We start from the raw sequence: 23,778 nt of genomic DNA, 5'->3' as shown, positions 1-23,778 counted from the left end.
ATTATGAAAATACTCAATGAAAAATCTAATGATATACCAAAAGAGAATACAAGTTTCTCTCCGGACACTGGGCACTTTCCCCACTGCACTAAAAACTGAAGAAACTTCTGAAGAAAAGTCATCTAGATTCTTCAGCTCTTAGCAATTTTCGGCCAAAATACCTTCCATTTTTAAGCTAAATTCTGGAGAAATTGGTTTTCATACAGCTAAATCATTTTTAAAGTGCCAACTGTATCTTTTTTAAATTCCAATCTGTTTTTTGTAGTTTTTGTGCCCACCACAGCACAGCCTTAGTTGGTAGTGGTAAATTATCTAAGAGTCAACACAGATGCCAAACAGCTCTCTGTCCTTGTGGATTTAAGTGCTGCATTCGACAGTGTTGACCATGGTGTCCTTCTGGACAGACTGGAGAGGTGGGTTGGCCTCTGGTCCAGCTCTAAATTGGTTTAGAACCTATTTAACCGGTCAAGAGTTTTTTTGTAACCGTTGGTGAAGATAACTCAGAGAAAATGCATATCACATGTGGCGTTCCACAAGGTTCCGATTTTGGGTGCGGTACTGCTCAGTTTACATATGTTAACCCTTGGCAGCCTTGTAAGAAAGCACAGCATATCATGACTCAGGATATGACCCAGATTCAGACACAGGATGCGGATAGTACAGTTCTCAATCATTTATTATAACACGGGGCAAAGGGCAGGTCGAGGACAGGCAGAGGTTCGTAATCAGGTCAGAGTCAGGCAGGTACAGAACGACAGGCAGGCTCGGGGTCAGGACAGGCAGAGGTTCGTAATCAGGTCAGAGTCAGGCAGGTACAGGACGACAGGCAGGCTCGGGGTCAGGACAGGCAGAGGTTCGTAATCAGGTCAGAGTCAGGCAGGTACAGGACGACAGGCAGGCTCGGGGTCAGGACAGGCAGAGGTTCGTAATCAGGTCAGAGTCAGGCAGGTACAGGACGACAGGCAGGCTCGGGGTCAGGACAGGCAGAGGTTCGTAATCAGGTCAGAGTCAGGCAGGTACAGGACGACAGGCAGGCTCGGGGTCAGGACAGGCAGAGGTTCGTAATCAGGTCAGAGGTTCGTAATCAGGTCAGAGTCAGGCAGGTACAGGACGACAGGCAGGCTCGGGGTCGGGACAGGCAGAGGTTCGTAAATCAGGTCAGAGTCAGGCAGGTACAGGCAGACGACAGGCAGGCTCAGGGGTCAGGACAGGCAGAGGTTCGTAATCAGGTCAGAGTCAGGCAGGTACAGAACGACAGGCAGGCTCGGGGTCAGGACAGGCAGAGGTTCGTAATCAGGTCAGAGTCAGGCAGGTACAGGACGACAGGCAGGCTCGGGGTCAGGACAGGCAGAGGTTCGTAATCAGGTCAGAGTCAAGCAGGTACAGGACGACAGGCAGGCTCGGGGTCAGGACAGGCAGAGGTTCGTAATCAGGTCAGAGTCAGGCAGGTACAGAACGACAGGCAGGCTACAGGACGACAGGGGTCAGGACAGGCAGAGGTTCGTAATCAGGTCAGAGTCAGGCAGGTACAGGACGACAGGCAGGCTCGGGGTCAGGACAGGCAGAGGTTCGTAATCAGGTCAGAGTCAAGCAGGTACAGGACGACAGGCAGGCTCGGGGTCAGGACAGGCAGAGGTTCGTAATCAGGTCAGAGTCAGGCAGGTACAGGACGACAGGCAGGCTCGGGGTCAGGACAGGCAGAGGTTCGTAATCAGGTCAGAGTCAGGCAGGTACAGGACGACAGGCAGGCTCGGGGTCAGGACAGGCAGAGGTTCGTAATCAGGTCAGAGTCAGGCAGGTACAGGACGACAGGCAGGCTCGGGGTCGGGGCAAGCAAAATGGTCAGAATTGGGAAAACTAGGAAACAAACACTTGAGAAACAGGAAACCGGGAAAGCATGCTGGTAAGACCTGACAAGACAAGATGAACTGGCAACAGACAAACAGAAAACACAGGCATAAATGCTCAGGGGATAATGGGGGAGATAGGCGGCACCTTGAGGTGGGTGGAGACAAGCACAAAGACAGGTGAAACCGATCAGGGTGTGACACAGCATTGATTTTCACTACTATGCAGACGATACAAAACTTTACATTTCTGTGTCACCAGAGTATTTTAACTCCACGGATAAATTATTAGACTGTATTAGTGATTTAAATACTTGGTTGGCTCACAACCTCCTCCAGCTAAATCAAGACATGACGGGAGTACTTATTGTTGGAATCAAAGCACAGAGAGAGAATCTGGCTGCACATTTTAATTCACGGGCAATAAAGATAAAACAGCAGGTAAAAAACCTAGGTGTCATTTTTGATTCTGAACTCAATTTTGAATCACACGTGACCAAAATAGCTTTTTACCACCTGAGGAACATTGCCAAGGTGCTGTCATTTCTCTCTCAGGCGGATACAGAGAGCTCATCCATGCTTTTATTACAAGCAGGCTTGACTACTGTAATGCTCTCCGGTCTGGTCTACCCAAGAAAGCCATTGGTCAACTGCAAAACATACAGAATGCTGCAGCGTGGGTACTGACCAAGACCAGACGGAGGGCACACATTACGCTGATTTTAAGGTCTCTGCACATAATTCTATTGGTTTTTAAATCAATCAACGATTGTGCACCCCAATACATGTCAGACATGCTCTTAAGTTATGTACCCAGTGGGTCCTCAGGTCATCTGGCACTGGTCTTTTAAAGCCTAGGACCAAGAGGCATGGAGAGACAGCCTTTAGTTACTATGCCCCCAGCCTCTGGAACAGCCTGCCAGAGAACCTGAGGGGGGCTAAGAGGCATGGAGAGACAGCCTTTAGTTACTATGCCCCCAGCCTCTGGAACAGCCTGCCAGAGAACCTGAGGGGGGCTAAGAGGCATGGAGAGACAGCCTTTAGTTACTATGCTCCCAGCCTCTGGAACAGCCTGCCAGAGAACCTGAGGGGGGCTAAGAGGCATGGAGAGACAGCCTTTAGTTACTATGCCCCCAGCCTCTGGAACAGCCTGCCAGAGAACCTGAGGGGGGCTAAGAGGCATGGAGAGACAGCCTTTAGTTACTATGCCCCCAGCCTCTGGAACAGCCTGCCAGAGAACCTGAGGGGGGCTAAGAGGCATGGAGAGACAGCCTTTAGTTACTATGCTCCCAGCCTCTGGAACAGCCTGCCAGAGAACCTGAGGGGGGCTAAGAGGCATGGAGAGACAGCCTTTAGTTACTATGCCCCCAGCCTCTGGAACAGCCTGCCAGAGAACCTGAGGGAATGAAACTGTGGACATATTCAAAATACATTTTAAAACACACCTTTTTAGCTTTGCTTTTCCTTAGGGTGCTTTTTAATCTTATTCAGTTTTTATTGGTATTCTTAGTTTTTTAACCCTAAAGCTTGATTTGATTTGAATGCTATCCCAATGCTGATTCTTGCTTTTGTCATGGAGTTTTTTCCTACCCTTTCCATTGTTGTCATGCCAATGCTGTCCCTCAGTGAAACAGTGCGTGTATCTCCCCTCCCCCAGGACCCAAAGGTCCATCAGGTCTCCCAGGAGAGAGGGGTCTACCTGGGCTTCCTGGACCTCCTGGGCCCCCTGGAGTCCCGGCCCCAGCCAGCGCCAGCATCCCAGAGCCAGACCGGGGTAAGAGAGGCACCACTATACCCCTACAGACATATCCATCACCACACACACTCAATTACTCAGATTAACAGTTGTGTTATGGAACACTCAAAGAATTTGTTTATAAATATAATCTTGGTGGGGCAAAATATGGGCTACTAACATCTTACTACACAATATAAACTTAGTATTACTTTCTTAGCTACAGTATACATATCTCCCTGGCATGTTACATAATTTATGCAACAGCATACAATACATTTTTGGACTCACCTTGTTGTGCTGTGCTCACTTGAACAGGAAGTTGGGGCGGCGGTTCTTCGTGGGCACATTTTGTCATCAAACTTTGTCATTCTCTGGATTTATTATATTTTCAAGACAACTCGGATCTCTGAAAAAGGTCCAATCATGATGACGTCAGTGATCTTCAGGTTGGAGCTCTAGAAAGAAGCCCAAGTTCCCGACCTGGAATTCCGAGTTGGATGACCATTCAAAACATATTTTCCCAGTAGGAGATTGTTCCCAGTTGTCTTGAACTCACGGAAGTCAGATTTCCCTGTTCTGAGTTTCCAGTTGTTTTGACCCCGCGGTCAAAACAACTGGAAACTCAGAACAGTGAAATCTGAAGTCATGCTGGATTGACATCATGGCCAATGTTGAATGTTTATCCTTTTAAGTTTGGAAAAGAGACCCACACACCCATTCCACTGAATAGCAGGCTAGTGATTGCTTTGCAATGCTTGCAGTTAGCCACTGATTCCTTCAAAATCACTCATTGTTGAATTTGCGATTTCCAACATGTTGTGTAATGTCCAATGGCCGATGAGCACCAATACGTTTTATCTATAATATCTATAATTTCTCTTAAAAAGGATTTGCCAGTAGATTGTCAACTAGATCATGATAAAGACAACTAGATTCCTAGCTAAGATTTTGAAAGTATGATGTCGACATGATCAGTCCAATCAAAGCTGCTGTAGATATAAGATGAGTTGACATTTTATCTGTGGCCAATGACCTTGAGCCTTATTGGATGGGCACTTCTAATGTAACTCTATGGCAGCGCTTGAATTTTCGAGCTCTACCCTTAGATTTGGTGGTAACGTATTGTCCCCATGACTGACAGAACACTGAGCCAATAACGGAACAACTAGAGAACATTACCAACCCCTACGGTCCATATTTTCCACTGGCTACCCCACCACAACAGAAAGCACCGAGTTAGGCTGAAAGACCTGCATTTTGGAGCTGCCTTACTCAAGAAAGCCAGAAAGAGACGTTTGTATGCAGCTTAATTAACTTTTTTTTTACATTGTTTGCCCACTGATATGTTACACGTATTAATGCCAAAATAACATGCAAAACAGGCATGCCTCACCTGCCCTGAATGACAGGTAGCCACTGCCCATGGGTAGGCCAATGTGCTTGCCTAAGTGCTCCATACCACCATTGCTCATGCCCATCTGGGTACAATTTTCCATTCAGTGGGTATGTGTGAATATGGTAGACCATTTTAGTGCAGCTCATGAGTTTTCACACCCCAGTATTATGGACTTGGAGATGTCCCAGAAGAAGAAAAACAGATGGATAGTCAGCCCCTGTCAGACAACCACCCTCACCCCTCCTCTTCTCACAATAGGTGGTCTTTTTCTGGGCCAAACTGGAGGAAGTGACCTCAGTCCGCACATAATCAATTCCAAAATGATTGGAGCTGCAGAGACAGTAGTTTTCATGAGAGGTGTGGGCTGAGGATTCTACCTTGCTTAGATCTTTAAATAGGTGATACTGTTTATTTCCACTGAGAATCAACATGTTCCCAATGTCTATTACATTACATAGAGTCATGATGAGCATATATTTGAGTTGAGAGAGAGAGAGAGAGAGAGAGAGAGAGAGAGAGAGAGAGAGAGAGAGAGAGAGAGAGAGAGAGAAACTGAAGGAGAAACAGAGAGAAGGGCAAAGGGAATAAAAGTAAGGATATTAGAAAGAGACAAATGTATGCAATGTGTTTTAACGGACGCTCCCTCTCCCTCTTCACCTGTCATGTGTGCCTGCCAAAGGCCTGAGAGGAAGGTGATTGAGTGGTTGAGAGGGTCTGAGTCTGGGGAGAGAAAGAGAGTGGCAATGGCTTGACCCAAACGTCACATGCTGGGATAAGGACCTGTCCGCCGGTGATGTCACTCAGCCACTTCCAGATGTGTTGAACAGTGGAGCCCAGGCAGTGAGAGGGAATGAGGACTGAGAGGAGGAAATGTGTTGAACAGTGGAGCCCAGGCAGTGAGAGGGAATGAGGACTGAGAGGAGGAAATGTGTTGAACAGTGGAGCCCAGGCAGTGAGAAGGGATGAGGACTGAGAGGAGGAAATGTGTTGAACAGTGGAGCCCAGGCAGTGAGAGGGAATGAGGACTGAGAGGAGGAAATGTGTTGAACAGTGGAGCCCAGGCAGTGAGAGGGAATGAGGACTGAGAGGAGGAAATGTGTTGAACAGTGGAGCCCAGGCAGTGAGAGGGAATGAGGACTGAGAGTAGGAAATGTGTTGAACAGTGGAGCCCAGGCAGTGAGAGGGAATGAGGACTGAGAGGAGGAAATGTGTTGAACGGTGGAGCCCAAGCAGTGAGAAGGGATGAGGACTGAGAGGAGGAAATGTGTTGAACAGTGGAGCCCAGGCAGTGAGAAGGGATGAGGACTGAGAGGAGGAAATGTGTTGAACGGTGGAGCCCAGGCAGTGAGAGGGAATGAGGACTGAGAGGAGGAAATGTGTTGAACAGTGGAGCCCAGGCAGTGAGAGGGAATGAGGACTGAGAGGAGGAAATGTGTTGAACAGTGGAGCCCAGGCAGTGAGAGGGAATGAGGACTGAGAGGAGGACATGTGTTGAACGGTGGAGCCCAGGCAGTGAGAAGGGATGAGGACTGAGAGGAACAGTGGAGCCCAGGCAGTGAGAAGGGATGAATGAAAGGAACAGTGGAGAGCAGTGAGAGGAATGAGGATGAGAGGAGGAAATGAGTTGAACAGTGGAGCCCAGGCAGTGAGAGGGAATGAGGACTGAGAGTAGGAAATGTGTTGAACAGTGGAGCCCAGGCAGTGAGAGGGAATGAGGACTGAGAGGAGGAAATGTGTTGAACGGTGGAGCCCAAGCAGTGAGAAGGGATGAGGACTGAGAGGAGGAAATGTGTTGAACAGTGGAGCCCAGGCAGTGAGAAGGGATGAGGACTGAGAGGAGGAAATGTGTTGAACGGTGGAGCCCAGGCAGTGAGAGGGAATGAGGACTGAGAGGAGGAAATGTGTTGAACAGTGGAGCCCAGGCAGTGAGAGGGAATGAGGACTGAGAGGAGGAAATGTGTTGAACAGTGGAGCCCAGGCAGTGAGAGGGAATGAGGACTGAGAGGAGGACATGTGTTGAACGGTGGAGCCCAGGCAGTGAGAAGGGATGAGGACTGAGAGTAGGAAATGTGTTGAACAGTGGAGCCCAAGCAGTGAGAGGGAATGAGGACTGAGAGTAGGAAATGTGTTGAACAGTGGAGCCCAGGCAGTGAGAAGGGATGAGGACTGAGAGGAGGAAATGTGTTGAACAGTGGAGCCCAGGCAGTGAGAAGGGATGAGGACTGAGAGTAGGAAATGTGTTGAACAGTGGAGCCCAGGCAGTGAGAAGGGATGAGGACTGAGAGGAGGAAATGTGTTGAACGGTGCACAGATGTGTAGGTTGACAGAAAAATTCTAGCTGTGGGTAACTTAAGGTTGGCATTGAGAATTCTGAGACTGTGAACTGTTTCTTTCACATCAAAGTGAAAGCAGCAGATGCAGGGGTTATGTGCTAGGCTTCCTTTGGAAAAACCCTGGCTTATTGGCTGTCCCGTCTGGATCTGGAGGCTGGAATCTCCTGCAGCAGAATTGGACGGAACCCTCCAACTTTTAGCTGGGACAGGGTCACAGGTAGAGAAGAGGAGGATAAGGGGATGTAGGAACCCAGCCATCTTATAAGATCAAATGCATTACATTGTAGAACACTGTGGGGTTGGAAAGTACATGGACAGAGACTCACTATCAGAGAGGGTGTTGAAGTACAGGAGCTGAAGATGAAGATAAAATCATGTTTCAATAGAGACAGACAGGCAGGTGGACGGACAAGCAGACAGGTAGGCAGGCAGGCAGACAGACAGACGGACACCTCTTTTCCTGGGCTATTGTTAGGAGGGTTATGTGGGGCTGGAACAGGGATCAGCGTCAGTCTGGCAGCTGGAGGATGTGTCTCGTTGACAGCCCTTCCCCTCACTGTGGCACTCCATCAGCACAGTGCTACCTGTCAGCCTGAGGCAACCCTTTAAAACCACACACTTCCACCTATCACTGGACATTTCCTACCCCTCTCCCTCTCTCCTTCCCTACAGATAGATATAGGTCAGCTCAGAAGTGCTCTGTCAGCACAATGTCAATGGAGGTGACACAAGTCTTTCTTAATTAATACTGTACCATGTGTACCTGTAGGACATGAAGTACACATACAAAGGAGTGCAAACAATGTGATAATTATGATATTCAGCCATATATATATATATATATATTACATTTACCTTTATGAAAGATGGACAGTGTAAAGGTTTGATACTTTATGGTGCTGAAAGAAGCCTGAACATTTGTGCGAGAACATCGCCCCCTGTAGGTACTTTTCAGGTATGTGGTTCAGCCCTCGTTTGTCCTTTTTATTAACCACTCAATCGTCTGTATTCCAGGTCAGGGCAAGGAGCTGCTCCTCTCCAACACCTTCCCTGACCCACGAGGGATGCCTGTCCAAGGTCCACAAGGCCCTGCTGGACCTGCTGGTCAGTATGTCTGTTTTTCTTCTGGTCGCTAGTCACTAGCCAGTAACATATTGGTTTCATTATCCTGTCAGTGTAGTGATTAAATTGAGTATTAATTTGGGTTAATACTCAAAAGTCTCCGTCTCTGTCAGATTCACTGAAACACAACTCCCCTGTCCTCAACTCTCCTCTGTAGGTGCCTGACTTCCTCTTTAGAGGAAGTTGGATTTGCTCCCAGCCTCTCAAATGTTGGATTGATTTGTTGTTTGCCTGTCCCTCTTGCCTCAGTTTGCATCAACAGTGTTCCATCAAATCATGTGTCAAGATGAGCCTTTTCCATTCTCATGTTGAAAGTGAACTGTGAGTGAGCTTCGGCCAGCTCCTATTATTGATCAGATTCTGGATAAGACTTATCCGGCATCACTTCTATCATGACCAAACAAGGAACATTTAAGAGTGTTCATTATAACATTATAACAAGCATGTACATATTTGTAATGGTTTGCCAAGGCCAGTAATTCTATACACACCTATGGTGGGGGTAAGAATAGAAAGACAATGTGGACACAGTTGTTAGTATTCATCTGAGATTTCTGGATATTTTCTTACTTTGTTTATAGTGGTTTATGTCATAGTCCAAATACCTTTGCATAATCTGATTGTCTTAACCCTGCATCTGTTCCTCAACACACATGTAACATGAAACCCTTTCCTATCGTTCATCCATAATTCATCATTTTTTCCTCCTTTATTTTGTCTCTCTTTTCATTCTCAATTTGCCTTGTGTGTCTGAGAAGAACCTATCTTGGCCTATAAAGGCAACCTGACCGAAAGGCTGCCTATTAGGTTGATGCTCACAGTCCTTATGTATACAGGTCCTCCAGGCCCCAAAGGCCCCGTGGGACCCCCTGGCCCAGCAGGACAGAACGTAAGATTTTGCCTTAAGACTATAGTGGGCAGTGTGTACTGGTGCAATGGAAATAATAATCATATGAGTGAGATTACATCCACTTACTGTCCACTTTAACAAATGTGTATGTGTCTGTTTGAACCTTTTCTCCTGTCTCTCTACAGGGGAAGTCGGGTGCCCCCGGGTTACAGGGCCCGGTAGGGCCAAAAGGAGAGCGTGGGGAGAGAGTGAGTACCATGCACAGGCCAGGGCCCAACCACACCTAATGTTTCCTCCCCATTCTTTCCATCACCTAGATAGAGAGACAAAACTCCTTCTAACTTGCCTCTGGCTTCCTAGGGTCCTCTGGGTTATCCAGGAGAGAGAGGTTTCAGAGGAGAGCCGGTAAGCCACCTACTTCCTGTCTAGCTGTGGCCCTAATGAGTGTGGCAAAAACCAACCTGATTACACCATGGTCAACTATTACAAACCAGTGATCTCACAACCTCGGAGAATGGGTTTTACTGCTGCTTTTTCATCAAAAGAAAGGGAAAGGGAGATACCTTGTCAGTGGTACAACTGAATGCATTCAACTGAAATGTGTCTTCCGCATTTAACCCAACCCCTCATAGTCAGTACTTTCATGCCAGTGATAACTAGTTATCACTAGTGTGCCATTACTCTTGACTCAATGTTTCTATACAGGGAGTAGCAGGAGCCAAGGGAGAGCCAGGACAGAAAGGCCTGCCGGTAAGACCACCAGGGATGGGGCCGTAGCTCACCCTGTGCCTCACTGACTCTCACTGGGCTGTATAGGACCAGGAGCCAGGAGGGGAAATAGTGGCCCATTCCCAATGTCTTTCCTTGATTCCTTGTGTCTTCTATCCTTGCGTCCTTCTCAAAACTCATAGGAGGAGAATGTCTGAGGGGAGGAACCTTGGGTCTTCTCCTCCAATGGGGTTTGATAAAGATGCGAGGAAAGAGGATGCCAGCAATTGAGAAAAACACATTGAGAAGTAGTCAATTTCCCCACTGTTTGCTGTGTAGACAACTATTCTGTGTCTAATTACTTATTTTCCTTTGCCTCTATCTCATTTTACAAGAACAATCTAAATGTAAGGGATTTATGAACCAAGTCACCGCTTGGTCCTTTTTATGATCCATGTCCAATCACCACATTTACATATTTATTATTTTTATCAAGTTTACTTTCCACTTATCTATATTGTTATTGGTGTTGTTCTGCAAATCGTCCTGCACTCAATTACCCATAGTATGTCAGTTTGCGGCATGTGGGATTGTGGTTTTTGTTGTTTGTGTGGGCTCTGTTATGATGTTGTGATTATTGTGGTTTTTTGGTCCTCGGGGTGTGCTGTGGGGTGCTGCCCCTTGTTGAAAACACTGTCCTACTCCTGTCTGACCCTAAAGCTGCCTGACTCCCTCTGCAAGCTACTGTCTCCATGGTTACCTTTCACAGTCACATTCTGAGCATCTGACGTTGGCATACACACACACACACACACACACACACACACACACACACACACACACACACACACACACACACACACACACACACACCTGCTGTTCCTACATCACGCATACTAAGGCATTTGCTGATTGAGGGAAAGAAAATAGAATCTATAAGAATCTGTTGAGTGTCATGTAATACAGCATTGTAATGAGGATCAATATTTGGTCAGGCCATGCTTTTACAAACACGTCTACCAATGATATAAATGATGCCAAGGAATGACATGTTCATATGTCAAGTCAACTTGTGTACAGCACATACTGTTTATACATTGTATAAATTAATGTTGGTATGTGTGGAATGTATATGCCAAATCACTCCATATAGAGTTATTGTGGGAACCGTGGTGGTGGGTTAGTGCTGGGTGGACTGGGGTTGGAGATGTGAGTGGATACAGCTATCCTCCAGTGTCCCACAATGCATGGCTGCATGGTCCCATCCTTAGTTACTGCACTGTTTGCCATGTATCTCTTGCTTGCCAAACTCATATGCAAACGCTTTAACTTAGTGTAACAATTCATCAATAACACAGGAACCAGGCAAGGTCACTCTAAATTGTATCTCAAACCAAAAATATATTTCTTATCTCCTCAATGGTCTCACAATAGCCCCATTACCCTTTCAGCTCTAATCTGCTCCTCATCAATCAACCATGACTCAGAGGATCTTGTTATTGTGGAATCGTACAAACTGGACAAACACAAACACACTGGACATGAGTCTTTGATATGATTTATTGATATAGCTTAATGAAATCTTGCCTTTTGTTCCGTAGAGGTTTGTCCTTTGCTCGTTAATCAGTTTATTTCTCCACCCAAGAGAACAATACTCAGGCATCCATACTAACGTCATATTGTGCATGCATTCTTTATCAACTGACACTGACATGATTGCTTTTGTCTGTTTTCTTTCTGTTTATTTTTTTCAATGTTTCATATTTATTTATTAGGGGTTGACTCATAAAGCCAGTGGGTCTTTCTTGACAAGTAGATATTGATCTGTTTCTCATTTCAAACAGACTCAATAAAAATAGTAAAGGTTTACTGGCTTTATTTGGTGAGCATGTTTAATACAGTGAGTGATGGATGGGCAGCTATTGTGAACTCAGCTCTACCGTTATGTAGATACAGTATACTGAAACTTCAGAAGGTTCTTTTCAACCTTTTTAGAAAATCCCTCTGAAATGCAACAGAAACTTGCCTGGCTGAATAGCTGCTCATCTTGATCAAGTCCAGAAGGAATGCAGATGGCATGGTCAAACCTGAAGCCCTGGACCGTCTCCTCCACTTCTGTTATGTCAACAACATGGGAATGTCCTGTGATGTGCATGCTGTTTTTGCACAGCATGGCAAATACTGGCCTGGTATGGCAGCATGGCCAGAGAATGAGGGATACAGAGAGATACAGGGGAGGGATAAGGTACAGATGTAGGATCTTAATTTGATCACTATTTTGTGGCTGAGAATCTTCCTGCACAGCAGGAAATGCAAACTTATATTGTATTCAACGTTTAAAAAGGCTTCTAACGTTTGTAATTTCCACTTTAAAATGTCAGACTTGATTTGCCCTAACGGAAAATGTATCAATCACTACAAAAAAATGTTCATTCACATAATAATTTCACACATTTCCTGTTGCTGCAGGAAAATGTTTTCCTGCTGTAACAAAGTGTCTCAAATTGTCAGGTCTACTCCTTCTCCACCTCTCTGGCACTCGTTGTCATCAGTTTATTCATTATTACACACACCTGCCACCATCGTTACGCGCACCTGCGCCTCATGAGACTCACCTAGACTCCATCACCTGCCTGATTACCTCCCCTATACTTGTCACTCCCTTTGGTTCTTTCCCTAGGCGCTATTGATCCTGTGTTATGTCTGTACGCTACTCGTGTTTCTTGTTTTGTTCCATGTTCGTTTATTTATTAAATTCACTCCCTGTACTTGCTTACTGATTATTAGCTTACTCGTTGGAGAATAACGGCTCAATTTGTTTTCTTCTTCTTTTTACTGGTGACGTTTGGTCCAAGGGCGGCTGCTGACGCAACCGGGGATGCCTCAGCTAGCTCGTCAGGTTCTCAAGCCTCGGTCGGTTCGTCAGGCTCCCATGCCTCGGTCGGTTCGTCAGGCTCCCATGCCTCGGTCGGGATCATCAGGCTTCCATGCCTCGGCCGGCTTGTCAGGCTCCCATGCCTCGGCCGGCTCGTCAGGCTCCCATGCCTCGGCCAGCTCGTCAGGCTCCCATGCCTCGCCGGCTCGTCAGGCTCCCATGCCTCGGCCGGCTCGTCAGGTTCCCATGCCTCGGCCGGCTCGTCAGGCTGTCATGCCTCGGCCGGCTCGTCAGGCTCCCATGCCTCGGCCGGCTCGTCAGGCTCCCATGCCTCGGCCGGCTCGTCAGGCTCCCATGCCTCGGCCGGCTCGTCAGGCTTCCATGCCTCAGCTGGCTCGACAGGTTCTCAAACCTAGGTTGGCTCGTCAGGCTCCCATGCCTCAGCCGGCTCTACAGGTTCCCGCGCCTGGTCCTCGGGACCGTCCCTCTGGTCGGCGCCGCGCGTCAGGGAGGGGTTACTGTCACGTCTACTACCGCTCCCCCTCTCTGGCCCTCATTGTCGCCAGTTTATTCATTATTACGCATACCTGCCACCATCGTTACACGCACCTGCGCCTCATGAGACTCACCTGGACTCCATCACCTTCCTGATTACCTCCCCTATATCTGTAACTCCCTTGGGTTCTTTCCCCAGGCGTTATTGATCCTGTGTTATGTCTGTACGCTACTCGTGATTCTTGTTTTGTTCCATGTTTTTTTATTTATTAAATTCACTCCCGGTACTTGCTCCCGTTTAGCAGCGTACACGTTACACAAATGAAGATCCTACATCTGTAAAGGGTGCGGGGTGGGTGCGTGGACTGGTTTTAACCTTCTAACTGCTGTATTAGTTTGATAGAGAAATGACTTGCACCTTGGCGAGCAATTTGTTTGGCTTGTGCTCCTTACCTTGACAGCTATATCTATCTTCACAGGGGGACGGGATACATCAGATCAGAGAAGCGCTGAAGATCTTAGCTGAGAGGGTTTTAATCCTCGAGACTATGATCGGTATTCATGGTGAGTAGGAGGCCTGAGGCAGCAGGGTCAGCTTTAGGCAGGGGTCAGACAAGGCTGGGTGTCACCCCACCCTCCACTCCTGGGCCGTGGGACAGTGGGTATGGCCAGAGGCAGACAGCCCCAGGACCAGGCCTGGTGTGTCCACTCCCCACCCCTCACCCAGTCCCCTTGTCACTGTTCTTTGATAGGACATTAGTTTCAAGATGTTCCAAGACTTGCAGGCAGACCTGGAGCTTCTGGCTCGCAGGGTGACGCTGCTGGAGGCTATCATCTGGCCAGGTAACGCTGGTAACCATCCTCACCCCCAGGTCACACTAGTACATTATTTACTGCATTAGGCATCAAGAACCATATGTCTGTTTTGATTTAAGAGTTGTTTATGTAACTGGACTCGCATTAGTGGGCACCTACTAGTACAATATTATTAATTCACTAAATAGCTGATGTAACTCAAAGACTTAGACTTGTCTAGATCACTTTCATAGTTAGGCACATCATAATGATGGATACAGTGCATTCTGAAAGTATTCAGACACCTTGACTTTTTCAAACTGTTGTTACATTACAGCTTTACTCTAAAATTGAAAAACAAATCCTCATCAATCTATACCCATACCTCACAATGACAAAGCAAACACGGGTTTTTAGTAATGTTTGCAAATGTATTCAAAATAAAACACTGAAATATTACATTTACATAAGTATTCAGACCCTTTTCTCAGTACTTTGAAGCACCTTTGGCAGTGATTACCTGCTCGAGTCGTCTTGGGTATTATGCTACAAGGTTGGCACACCTGTATTTGGGGAGTTTCTCCCATTCTTCTCTGCAGATACTTTCAAGCTCTGTCAGGTTGGATTGGGAGTGTCGCTGCACAGCTATTTTCAGGTCTCTCCAGAGATGTTCGATTGAGCTCCGGCTGGGCCACCCAAGGGCATTCAAAGACTTGTCCCAAAGCCACACCTGTGTTGTCTTGGCTGCATGCTTAGGGTCATTGTCCTGTTGGAAGGTGAACCTTCGTCCCGGTCTGAGGTCCTAAGTGCTCTGGAGCAGGTTTTCATCAAGGGTCTCTCTGTACTTTGCTCCGTTTATCTTTCCCTTGATCCTGACTAGTTTCACAGTCCTTACCGCTGAAAAACATCCCCACAGCATGATACTGCTGCCACCATGCTTCAGCGTCGGGTTGGTGCCAGGTTTCCTCCAGGCATGACACTTGGCATTCAAGCCAAAGAGTTCAATCTTGGTTTCATCAGATCAGAGAATCTTGTTTCTCATGGTCTGAGAGTCTTTAGGTGCCTTTTGGCAAACTCCAAGCGGGCTGTCATGTGCCTTTTACTGAGGAGTGGCTTCCGTCTACCCACTCTACCATTAAGGCCTGATTAGTGGAGTACTGCAGAGGTGGTTGTCCTTCTGGATGTGTCTCCCATCTCCACAGAGGAACTCTGGATCTCTGTCAGGGTGACCATCGGTTCTTGGTCACCTCCCTGACCAAGGCCCTTCTCCTCGATTGCTCAGTTTGGCCCGGGCGGCCAGCTCTAGGAAGAGTCTTGGTTGTTCCAAACTTATTCCATTTAAGAATGATGGAGGCCACTGTGTTCTTGGGGACCTTCAATGCTGCAGAATTTTTTCGGTAAACCCTCCCCAGATCTGTGACTCAACACAATCCTGTCTCAGAGCTCTACGAACAATTCCTTCAACCTCATGGCTTGGTTTTTGCGCTGACATGCACTGTCAACTATGGGACGTTATATAGACTGGTGTGTCCCTTTCCAAATCATGTCCTATCAATTGAATTTACCACAGGTGGACTCCAATCAAGTTGTAGAAACATCAAGGATAATCAATGGAAACAGGATGCACCTGAGATCAATTTCATAGCAAAATGTATGTAAATAAGGTATTTATGTTTTTATGTTTTATACATTTGCAAACATTTCTAAACCTATTTTCGCTTTGTCATTATGGGGTATCTGCGTAACCTGAGGAGAAAATGTATTTAATCAATCATAGAATAGGGCTGTAAATGTAACAAAATGTGGAAAAAGTCAAGGTCTCAATACTTTCCAAATGCATGGCAACATCATATAAACTCAGCAAAAAAAGAAACGTCCCTTTTTCAGGACCCTGTCCTTCAAATATAATTCGTAAAAATCCAAATAACTTCACAGATCTTCATTGTAAAGGGTTTAAACAATGTTTCCCATGCTTGTTCAATGAACCATAACAACTAATGAACATGCACCTGTGGAACAGTCGTTAAGACACTAACAGCTTACAGACGGTAGGCAATTAAGGTCACAGTTATGAAAACTTAGGACACTAAATAGGCCTTTCTACTGACTGGAAAAACACCAAAAGAATGATGCCCAGGGTCCCTGCTCATCTGCGTGAATGTGCCTTAGGCATGCTGCAAGGAGGCATGAGGACTGCAGATGTGGCCAGGGCAATAAATTGCAATGTCCATACTGTGAGACGCCTAAGACAGCACTACAGGGAGACAGGACGGACAGCTGATCGTCCTCGCAGTGGCAGATCACATGTAAAAACACCTGCACAGAATCGGTACATCCGAACATCACACCTGCGGGACAGGTACAGGATGGCAACAACAACTGCCCGAGTTACACCAGGAACGTACAATCCCTCCATCAGTGCTCAGGCTGTCAGCTGAGAGAGGCTGGACTGAGGGCTGGTAGGCCTGTTGTAAGGCAGGTCCCACCAGACATCACCGGCAACAACGTCACTTATGAGCACAAACCCACCGTCGCTGGACCAGACAGGAGTGGCAAAAAGTGCTCTTCACTGACGAGTCGCGATTTTGTCTCACCAGGTGTGATGGTCGGATTTGCATTTATCGTCGAAGGAATGAGCGTTACACTGATGCCTGTACTCTGGAGCGAGATCGATTTGGAGGTGGAGGGTCTGTCATGGTCTGGGGCAGTGTGTCACAGCATCATTGGACTGAGCTTGTTCTCTTTGCAGGCATTCTCAACTCTGTGCATTACAGGGAAGACATCCTCCTCCCTCATGTGGTACCCTTCCTGCAGGCTCATCCTGACATGACCCTCCAGCATGAGCATGACAATGCCACCAGCCATACTGCTCGTTCTATGCGTGATTTCCTGCAAGACAGGAATGTCAGTGTTCTGCCATGGCCAGCGAAGAGCCTGGATCTCAATCCAATTGAGCACATCTGGGACCTGTTGGAGCGGAGGTTGAGGGCTAGGGCCATTCCGCCCAGAAATGTCCGGGAACTCGCAGGTGACTTGGTGGGTGTGGGGTAACATTTCACAGCAAGAACTGGCAAATCTGGTGCAGTCCATGAGGAGGAGATGCACTGCAGGACTTAATGCAGATGGTGGCCACACCAGATACTGACTGTTACTTTTGATTTTGACCCCCCCTTTGTTCAGGGACACATTATTCCATTTCTGTTAGTCACATGTCTGTGGAACTTGTTCAGTTTATGTCTCAGTAGTTGAATCTTATGTTCATACAAATATTTACACAAGTTTGCTGAAAATAAACACAGTTGACAGTGATAGGACATTTTTTTTGTTGCTGAGTTTAAATGCTTTATCATATGTAATAATGTGCTCTATTAACTATTTTATATTTATGTCTCATATGTATGCATAGAGTAGCATGGCCCCAACTCTTTGTTTCTTCAACAGAGCCTGATCTAGGGTCTGGAGATGGTCAATACGGGACTGCGTCCCCAGGTGGTTTCTACAGGGATAAGCGAGCAGGAGCCGAACCCTATCGGCTCGTCTCCCCTCCTCTGTCCTCAGACACCAAGGTTCAGGGGAAGTAGCATTGTTCCCTGCTGCATCTCTGAGGATCACAGGCTGGGTTTAACTACCCCCTCCCTTAGGTCTCTCTGGCACTCTACTGATCCAGAGCTTATCTGATACCCTCTGTGGGCTGTACCATCAGACGAAAGGTGGGGGACACCTCAGGGAAGCTCCACTGGTGCTCCGGAGTCTGCTCACTTCCATTGGGAACCAGTACCAGCCACCTTTACCCCAACATACACCTCCTCGTAGACCCATGGCTCCCCCTGTGTCCCATCCCTGTTCCCTCTGTGTCCCACCAATGTGGCTACAGCTAGGAAATATTTCAAGAAAATATCCTATAGGCCCCTGGAAAACATGCAAACAATTAAAAAGCTTGATATGTTAAATGGTGCTCAATCATCTGAAAACAATTCTGGACTATAAGGGTCATTGCAGGATAGTATAAATTGCGGTAAATTAAAGGAGGAATTAAGTGTAAAAGAAAAGACTGGCTCTGAGAATTTGTTTGGACTGTAACAATGTTGGGAATCTGAGGTTTACTTATTTAAATATATTGAGCATGTACAGACTAGACTGCAAGGCACACGTACACAAAAAAAAACTCTTCCTCTTATATTTCTTTTGTTTTGTTTCTATAATATTGTTACTCCTTTCTATGTAGTGCACTATAAAGATGAAGACATGGCACACCTTTCCTATTGAGATGTCAGTTAATAGTACCGTGTTATGGAAAGCATTGCTTATCAGTGCACAGCATTTGTCTTGGTGTCTGATAACTATCCCTTTAAATCAAACAAATCCAACAAGAGATTTAATGTATTTATTTTATTCACATGTTATTGTAGATTTGTTGGTGCACAAAAAAAATGCAGTTATGTGTTTCTACACTCTTAGACAGTATTTGTTCTCAACAGCAGTGCTGGAATACAATACTCATACCCATATAGCTAAGTATCTCCTTTACCAAAACTGATATGTGATCAAAAAATATTTCAAACCCCAAACTGCAGCTCCTGCATAAACGGGCAGTAGTTGACTTATTTTAAACCCACAAGCTAAAGCAATGACATCTCTAAGAACCCCCACTCATGGGACAGGTGTATCTTTCTCCTACAACAGCTTCAGTCCTACGCACACACACCACACAGTAAGTAGTACAGGACCTGTTGATGCAACTTGAATACATTTTTGTGTAACTTTGTACCACTATTACATTCTTATACTTAGACTGATTTCTCTGTCACAGTAAAAAAAAACTTCTTCTTTGATCATTTGTTTCTTTCTTATAATACAAATTTTGTGAATTATTTAAAAAAAGATAAATAGAAGCTTATTGTTTTGTATGCTGATATACAGTATGTAACATCATATGTATTTTCCATTTTGGGCATATTTGATATTGCTTGCTAATGTGTTATTGTGCTAAAATAATCTTCTAGATGGTTTTTATAATAAATAATTGTTTTGCTTTTTTAACAGGCCAATTGTCATTTTTTTCATAATGACATTAATTTGGGTACTCGTCTTTTCCTTTTAGCCCACAAGGTACATTCAGCTCAGCAAAGTTCAGCTCAGCAAAACTCAACAAAATATCATCATGCTAAATCACACATTCTGTTCCAAGGTCCAGTTGATCACCATGTGCTGATCTGACAGGCCTCAGGTATTTCTTGGTGGCAGGGGGATCTTCCCTTTGGAAGTCATCACAGCCTCCTCCCCAACTCTGTCATCAATGAGCAGGGAGATGGCACCATCTAGCTGTCTAGTTGCAGCCAGTGCCACCACAGCTTTATCTGTAGGAAACCCCATCTTCTCCAGTTGCTGAAGCCTGAGAGGGGAAAATAATATATATTATATTATTATTATTATTATATTATTATTATATTATTATTATATATATAATAATGTTAAAAATAAATAAATACATATACCGTACCAGTCAAAAGTTAACACACCTACTCATTCAAGGGTTTTTCTTTATTTTGACTATTTTCTACATTGTAGAATAATAGTGAAGCCATCAAAACGATTAAATAACACATCTGGAATCATGTCGTTAACAAAGAAGTGTTAAACAAATATCACCCTTTGCCTTGACAGCTTTACACACTCTTGGCATTCTCTCAATTAACAGGTGTGCCTTGTTAAACATTTATTTGTGGAATTTCTTTCCCTCTTAATGCATTTGACCCAATCAGTTGTGTTGTGACAAGGTAGGGGGGTATACAGAAGATAGCCCTATTTGGACCATATTATGGCAAGAACAGCTCAAATAAGCAAAGAGAAATGACAGTCCATCATTACTTTAAGACATGAAGGTCTGTCAACCCAGAAAACTTCAAGAACTATGAACGTTTCTTCAAGTGCAGTCACAATAACCATCAAGCGCTATGATGAAACTGGCTCTCATGAGGACCGCCACAGGAAAGGAAGACCCAGAGCTACCTCTGCTGCAGAGGATAAGTTCATTAGAGTTACCAGCCTCAGAAATCGGCACCTCAGATTGCAACCCAAACTAATTCTTCACAGAGTTCAAGTAACAGACACATCTCAACATCAACTGTTCACAAATATAAAATATATGTTTTAAACTTTTTTGGTTACTACATGATTCCATATGAGTTATTTCATAGTTTAAATGTCTTCACTATTATTTCTGTAGAAAATAGTTTTAAAAAATATAGAAAAACCCTTGAATGAGTATGTGTGTCCAAACTTTAGACTGGTACTGTATGTTTTGCTCAGAATGCATTTTCTTTGATAATATATTTGATCACAGCTTGCATTTGGCCGGAATCAAAGTTAAGCATTATATGACAAATTACAAAAATGATTCTTTAAAAAAATATAGTACATACACTGAGTGTACAAAACATTGCTCTATAGGCCTCTCGAGTGGCGCAGAGGTCTAAGGCACTAGACCACAGACCCGGGTTCAATCCCAGGCTGTGTTGCAGCCGGCCGCGACCGGAAGACCCATGAGGCGGCGCACAATTGTCCCAGCGTCGTCCAGGTTAGGGAAGGGTTATGATAAGTGCCTTTGAAAGGGTTATGATAGTAGGTGACAGGCAAACCGGTTTGAGTGTATCAAAAACTGTAACACTGCTGGGTTTTTCACGCTTAACAGTTTCCCATGTGCATCAAGAATGGTCATCCAGCCAACTTGACACAACTGTGTGAAGCATTGGAGTCATCATGGGCCAACATCCCTGTGGAATGCTTTCAACACCTTGTAGAGTCCATGCCCTGACAAATTGAAGCTGTTCTGTGGGCAAAAGGTTGTGCAGCTCTGCTAAATGACTTAAATGTAAATGTAATGTAAATGTATTAGGAATGTGTTCCTAATGTTTTGTACACTCAGTGTATAGGCTGCCACAAATGTGCTCTTCTATACCAGTAAATCAATTTGTAAGTCGCTCTGGATAAGAGCGTCTGCTAAATGACTTAAATGTAAATGTAAATGTCAGAGTAAACCTGACTGACCTCAGAAAGGACACTGAGGACTTTGGCACCTCAACTTTGGTCCCTGGTTGCTCAGGAGCATCCTGTAAGGAGGCCAATATTCCCGCCCTCAGCATCTGCTCCTCCAATAACTGGGCCTCTGACACTGCTGCAGACCCGTCCAGCAGCCAATGAGGAACAGACGCTAACCAAGGCTGTGGGTTCACGGGTGGAAAGTCCTCCATGGGGGTTCTGTTAGAGGGAGCTACCTGAGGGAATGGCCCAGATCTGTAATAAATAAAGTCTCATTGTTTCATTTCACTTTGTCCTGAATTCATTGTACAACCCTGCACATGTGACTATTAAATTATCTCATCTCACTCATGCCACCAACTCCATTCCCAGAATAGGTAGTAGTAAATCAGACTTCAACAAGCTACTGTAACTCATGAGTTGTTCTCACCTCTGTGAGGTGTTATAGGTGGGAAGCCTTAGCCTGGAGTAGTAAGGAACATAGGCCCAATCAGGGAGGAAGTTGAAAATCCCTATATTCTCTATTTTCTGCAAAACCCCAATAAAGGATGGACGATCTTTAAACAAAGTTAAGGTACATAATCACAGAAAAACACTTTCCAATAAACACTTTCCAATAATTTGTTGTATTTTTTGGCAGAGAAGGATACAGTTGTGTCCTATCAGTATGGCACAGAAGTGGAGCAGGCCTGGTGTGCTTGGAAGCAACACCAAATTGAGGAGTAAGAGAAGCCAGGGAAGGAACCAAACTGGTACACATCTGAGCAGCTTCCTTTGGGTCACCTGACGACACTGGGCTGTAAACAGAGCCAGTTGAGTGGCAGAGGAACCACAAACACGACTAGCCTCATCCCCACTGATGAAGAGTAGGATGGCATACAGTGGAGGCAGGAGAGCTATGGAGAGGAGTGAGAGGGCAAGAAAAGCCACTGTGCCCCAGCGTCGCTCCTGGCATGGTCCAAGCAACAGCAGGAGAATTGCGTTGTAGAGAAGAGAGGGCAGCTCCTCATGACTAAAGGCATAGAGTGACAGATCTGTGTGTGAGAGAGGGAAGGTTACTTTCTATTTTCTATTCAGGGGTAACAAATCAAATTCCATACCTGCTTTACTCTAGGTGTGTCTGGCAGATTTACCTCGGCACCCTGGGTACTGTCCACCTGGGCCTAAACTCAGACTGGCTGGAATACCACCAAGCCACATCAGCCCCATCAGAGTTAACAGAAACGTTGTACCAAGAAAGAATCCCGAACGATTCGAGCCAAACCAAAACCATATTGAGCAAATACGGTCAACCATTGTAGCGGACTTACTAGTGCTTGTCGTAGAAGCACTGTAGTAAGCTCTCTAATCAAACACTTTCCCCATTCAAACGATATTCCGGACACACGAAGTTCTAATATGTTTTATGTCCAATAAAGACAATGGCACATATTTGACTTGAATATTTCTAAATATGACAACGCCATCTTCGCTTTATAACTGACAATATTCGCTTCATTAACTGACTGACAATATTCAAAATAAGATTGCACGACGTATCAGAAAGCGAGCATGATAGCAGCAAGAGGATTCCTACTTGTCCAAGTGTGTTTGTCCAAGGGTCGAAATATGTACACTAAGTGTAAGTTACTTGAATGACAAACAGTATTTAGTTTTTCGTGTTAAAATTCATAAATCATGAACACTCAAGTATTTCCTTAGCCGATAGAAAATGTGCCACTTTGCAATGTATCAACACTTCCTGTTTACGTTCTTGGACGAGTTCATTCACGACTACCTTAACGTAAAACCTCCTATTAAATCGAGTTATTATAATTGACTACATACGGAAAATATTTGTGGGGTGTTTCTGTAATGATTTGATTCATGAAATGTTTCTGCACCCTGATTTTGTAAATGTGTTGGTACCCACTGAAATATGGTGTATGCCAGAGACACAGATTGCGCCATATCTCAGTGGATTACCACAGCCACAAAGTCATACCCCCTTATTTCTACAATGTATTTGATTAAAATCAGATTTTAAACCTAGCCCTAACCACACTGCTAAACGTATGCCTAACCTTAAATTAAGGGAAAAACGTTTTTGTTTTCATTATTTTTTTTTCGATATAGACCATTTTGACTTTGTGACTGTGGTAACTAGTGAAAACCTTCTAGTCGGTCTTAAAAACCAAAAAAACGATTCGTTCAGTCATTCCTATGGGGGAAATGAATTGGGAAAGAATCGGTTGGGTTTCAAAGTAGGGTTTGGACATAAACGCCGAAAATAAGGTCTGAGGTTAACACAGGTTTAGGATATCTTGGATATAGGATATCTTGGATATAGGATATCTTGGATATAGGATATCTATGCAGTGCCTAGCTCCACTCCTATTTCCCAGGCGCTCTCTTTTGATGACTTCTGTAACCGTAATAGCCTTGGTTTCATGCATGTTAACATTAGAAGCCTCTTCTCTAAGTTTGTTTTATTCACTGCTTTAGCACACTCTGCCATCCCGGATGTTCTAGCCGTGTCTGAATCCTGGTATAGGAAGACCACCAAAAATTCTGAACTACAACATTTTCACACAACATATAA

The 23,778-nt window shown here is 45.2% G+C and overlaps 2 protein-coding genes across 4 annotated transcripts in view; one reads left to right on the top strand and one right to left on the bottom strand.

The window, feature by feature from the left end:
- Positions 1–19,199, top strand: part of LOC118358395 (EMI domain-containing protein 1-like) — a 104,202-nt gene extending 85,003 nt beyond the window's left edge. For 2 of the 3 annotated variants that reach the window (XM_035736183.2, XM_035736182.2), the window contains 8 exons: positions 3,505–3,621; positions 8,329–8,418; positions 9,273–9,325; positions 9,472–9,534; positions 9,647–9,691; positions 9,992–10,036; positions 14,117–14,207; positions 17,601–19,199. In XM_035736183.2, the coding sequence (XP_035592076.1) occupies positions 3,505–3,621; positions 8,329–8,418; positions 9,273–9,325; positions 9,472–9,534; positions 9,647–9,691; positions 9,992–10,036; positions 14,117–14,207; positions 17,601–17,740 (644 nt within the window). In that variant the 3' untranslated portion in view covers positions 17,741–19,199. Of the gene's footprint in view, positions 1–3,504; positions 3,622–8,328; positions 8,419–9,272; positions 9,326–9,471; positions 9,535–9,646; positions 9,692–9,991; positions 10,037–13,843; positions 13,929–14,116; positions 14,208–17,600 lie in introns of all 3 variants that reach the window. The other variant, XM_035736184.2, reaches the window with a different exon arrangement.
- On the bottom strand, positions 18,530–22,966 carry rhbdd3 (rhomboid domain containing 3). The gene is made up of 5 exons (XM_035736185.2): positions 22,331–22,966; positions 21,848–22,231; positions 21,628–21,754; positions 21,207–21,452; positions 18,530–19,551 (listed from the first exon to the last, which is right to left on the bottom strand). Exons 1-5 carry the CDS (start codon positions 22,491–22,493, stop codon positions 19,383–19,385), a joined length of 1,089 nt encoding a protein of 362 aa, XP_035592078.1. The 5' UTR covers positions 22,494–22,966; the 3' UTR covers positions 18,530–19,382.
- Between the last annotated feature and the right edge of the window lie 812 nt (positions 22,967–23,778).

The sequence above is a fragment of the Oncorhynchus keta genome, chromosome 25 (assembly GCF_023373465.1).
Source record: "Oncorhynchus keta strain PuntledgeMale-10-30-2019 chromosome 25, Oket_V2, whole genome shotgun sequence".
Lineage (NCBI taxonomy): Eukaryota > Metazoa > Chordata > Actinopteri > Salmoniformes > Salmonidae > Oncorhynchus > Oncorhynchus keta.
Note: the sequence above shows the minus strand (reverse complement) of the source record. Positions and strands in the feature narration are given on the sequence as shown.

Bases quoted from the DNA above. Each gene is read 5' to 3' on its own strand.
- rhbdd3 (XM_035736185.2), bottom strand. From the start codon at position 22,493: ATGGTTGACCGTATTTGCTCAATATGGTTTTGGTTTGGCTCGAATCGT. The intron at 22,232-22,330 runs GTAAATCTGCCA...TCTCACACACAG, and splicing joins ACAGTACCCAGGGTGCCGAG to ATCTGTCACTCTATGCCTTT. The intron at 21,755-21,847 runs GTATCCTTCTCT...CTTTGTTTAAAG, and splicing joins CATACTGATAGGACACAACT to ATCGTCCATCCTTTATTGGG.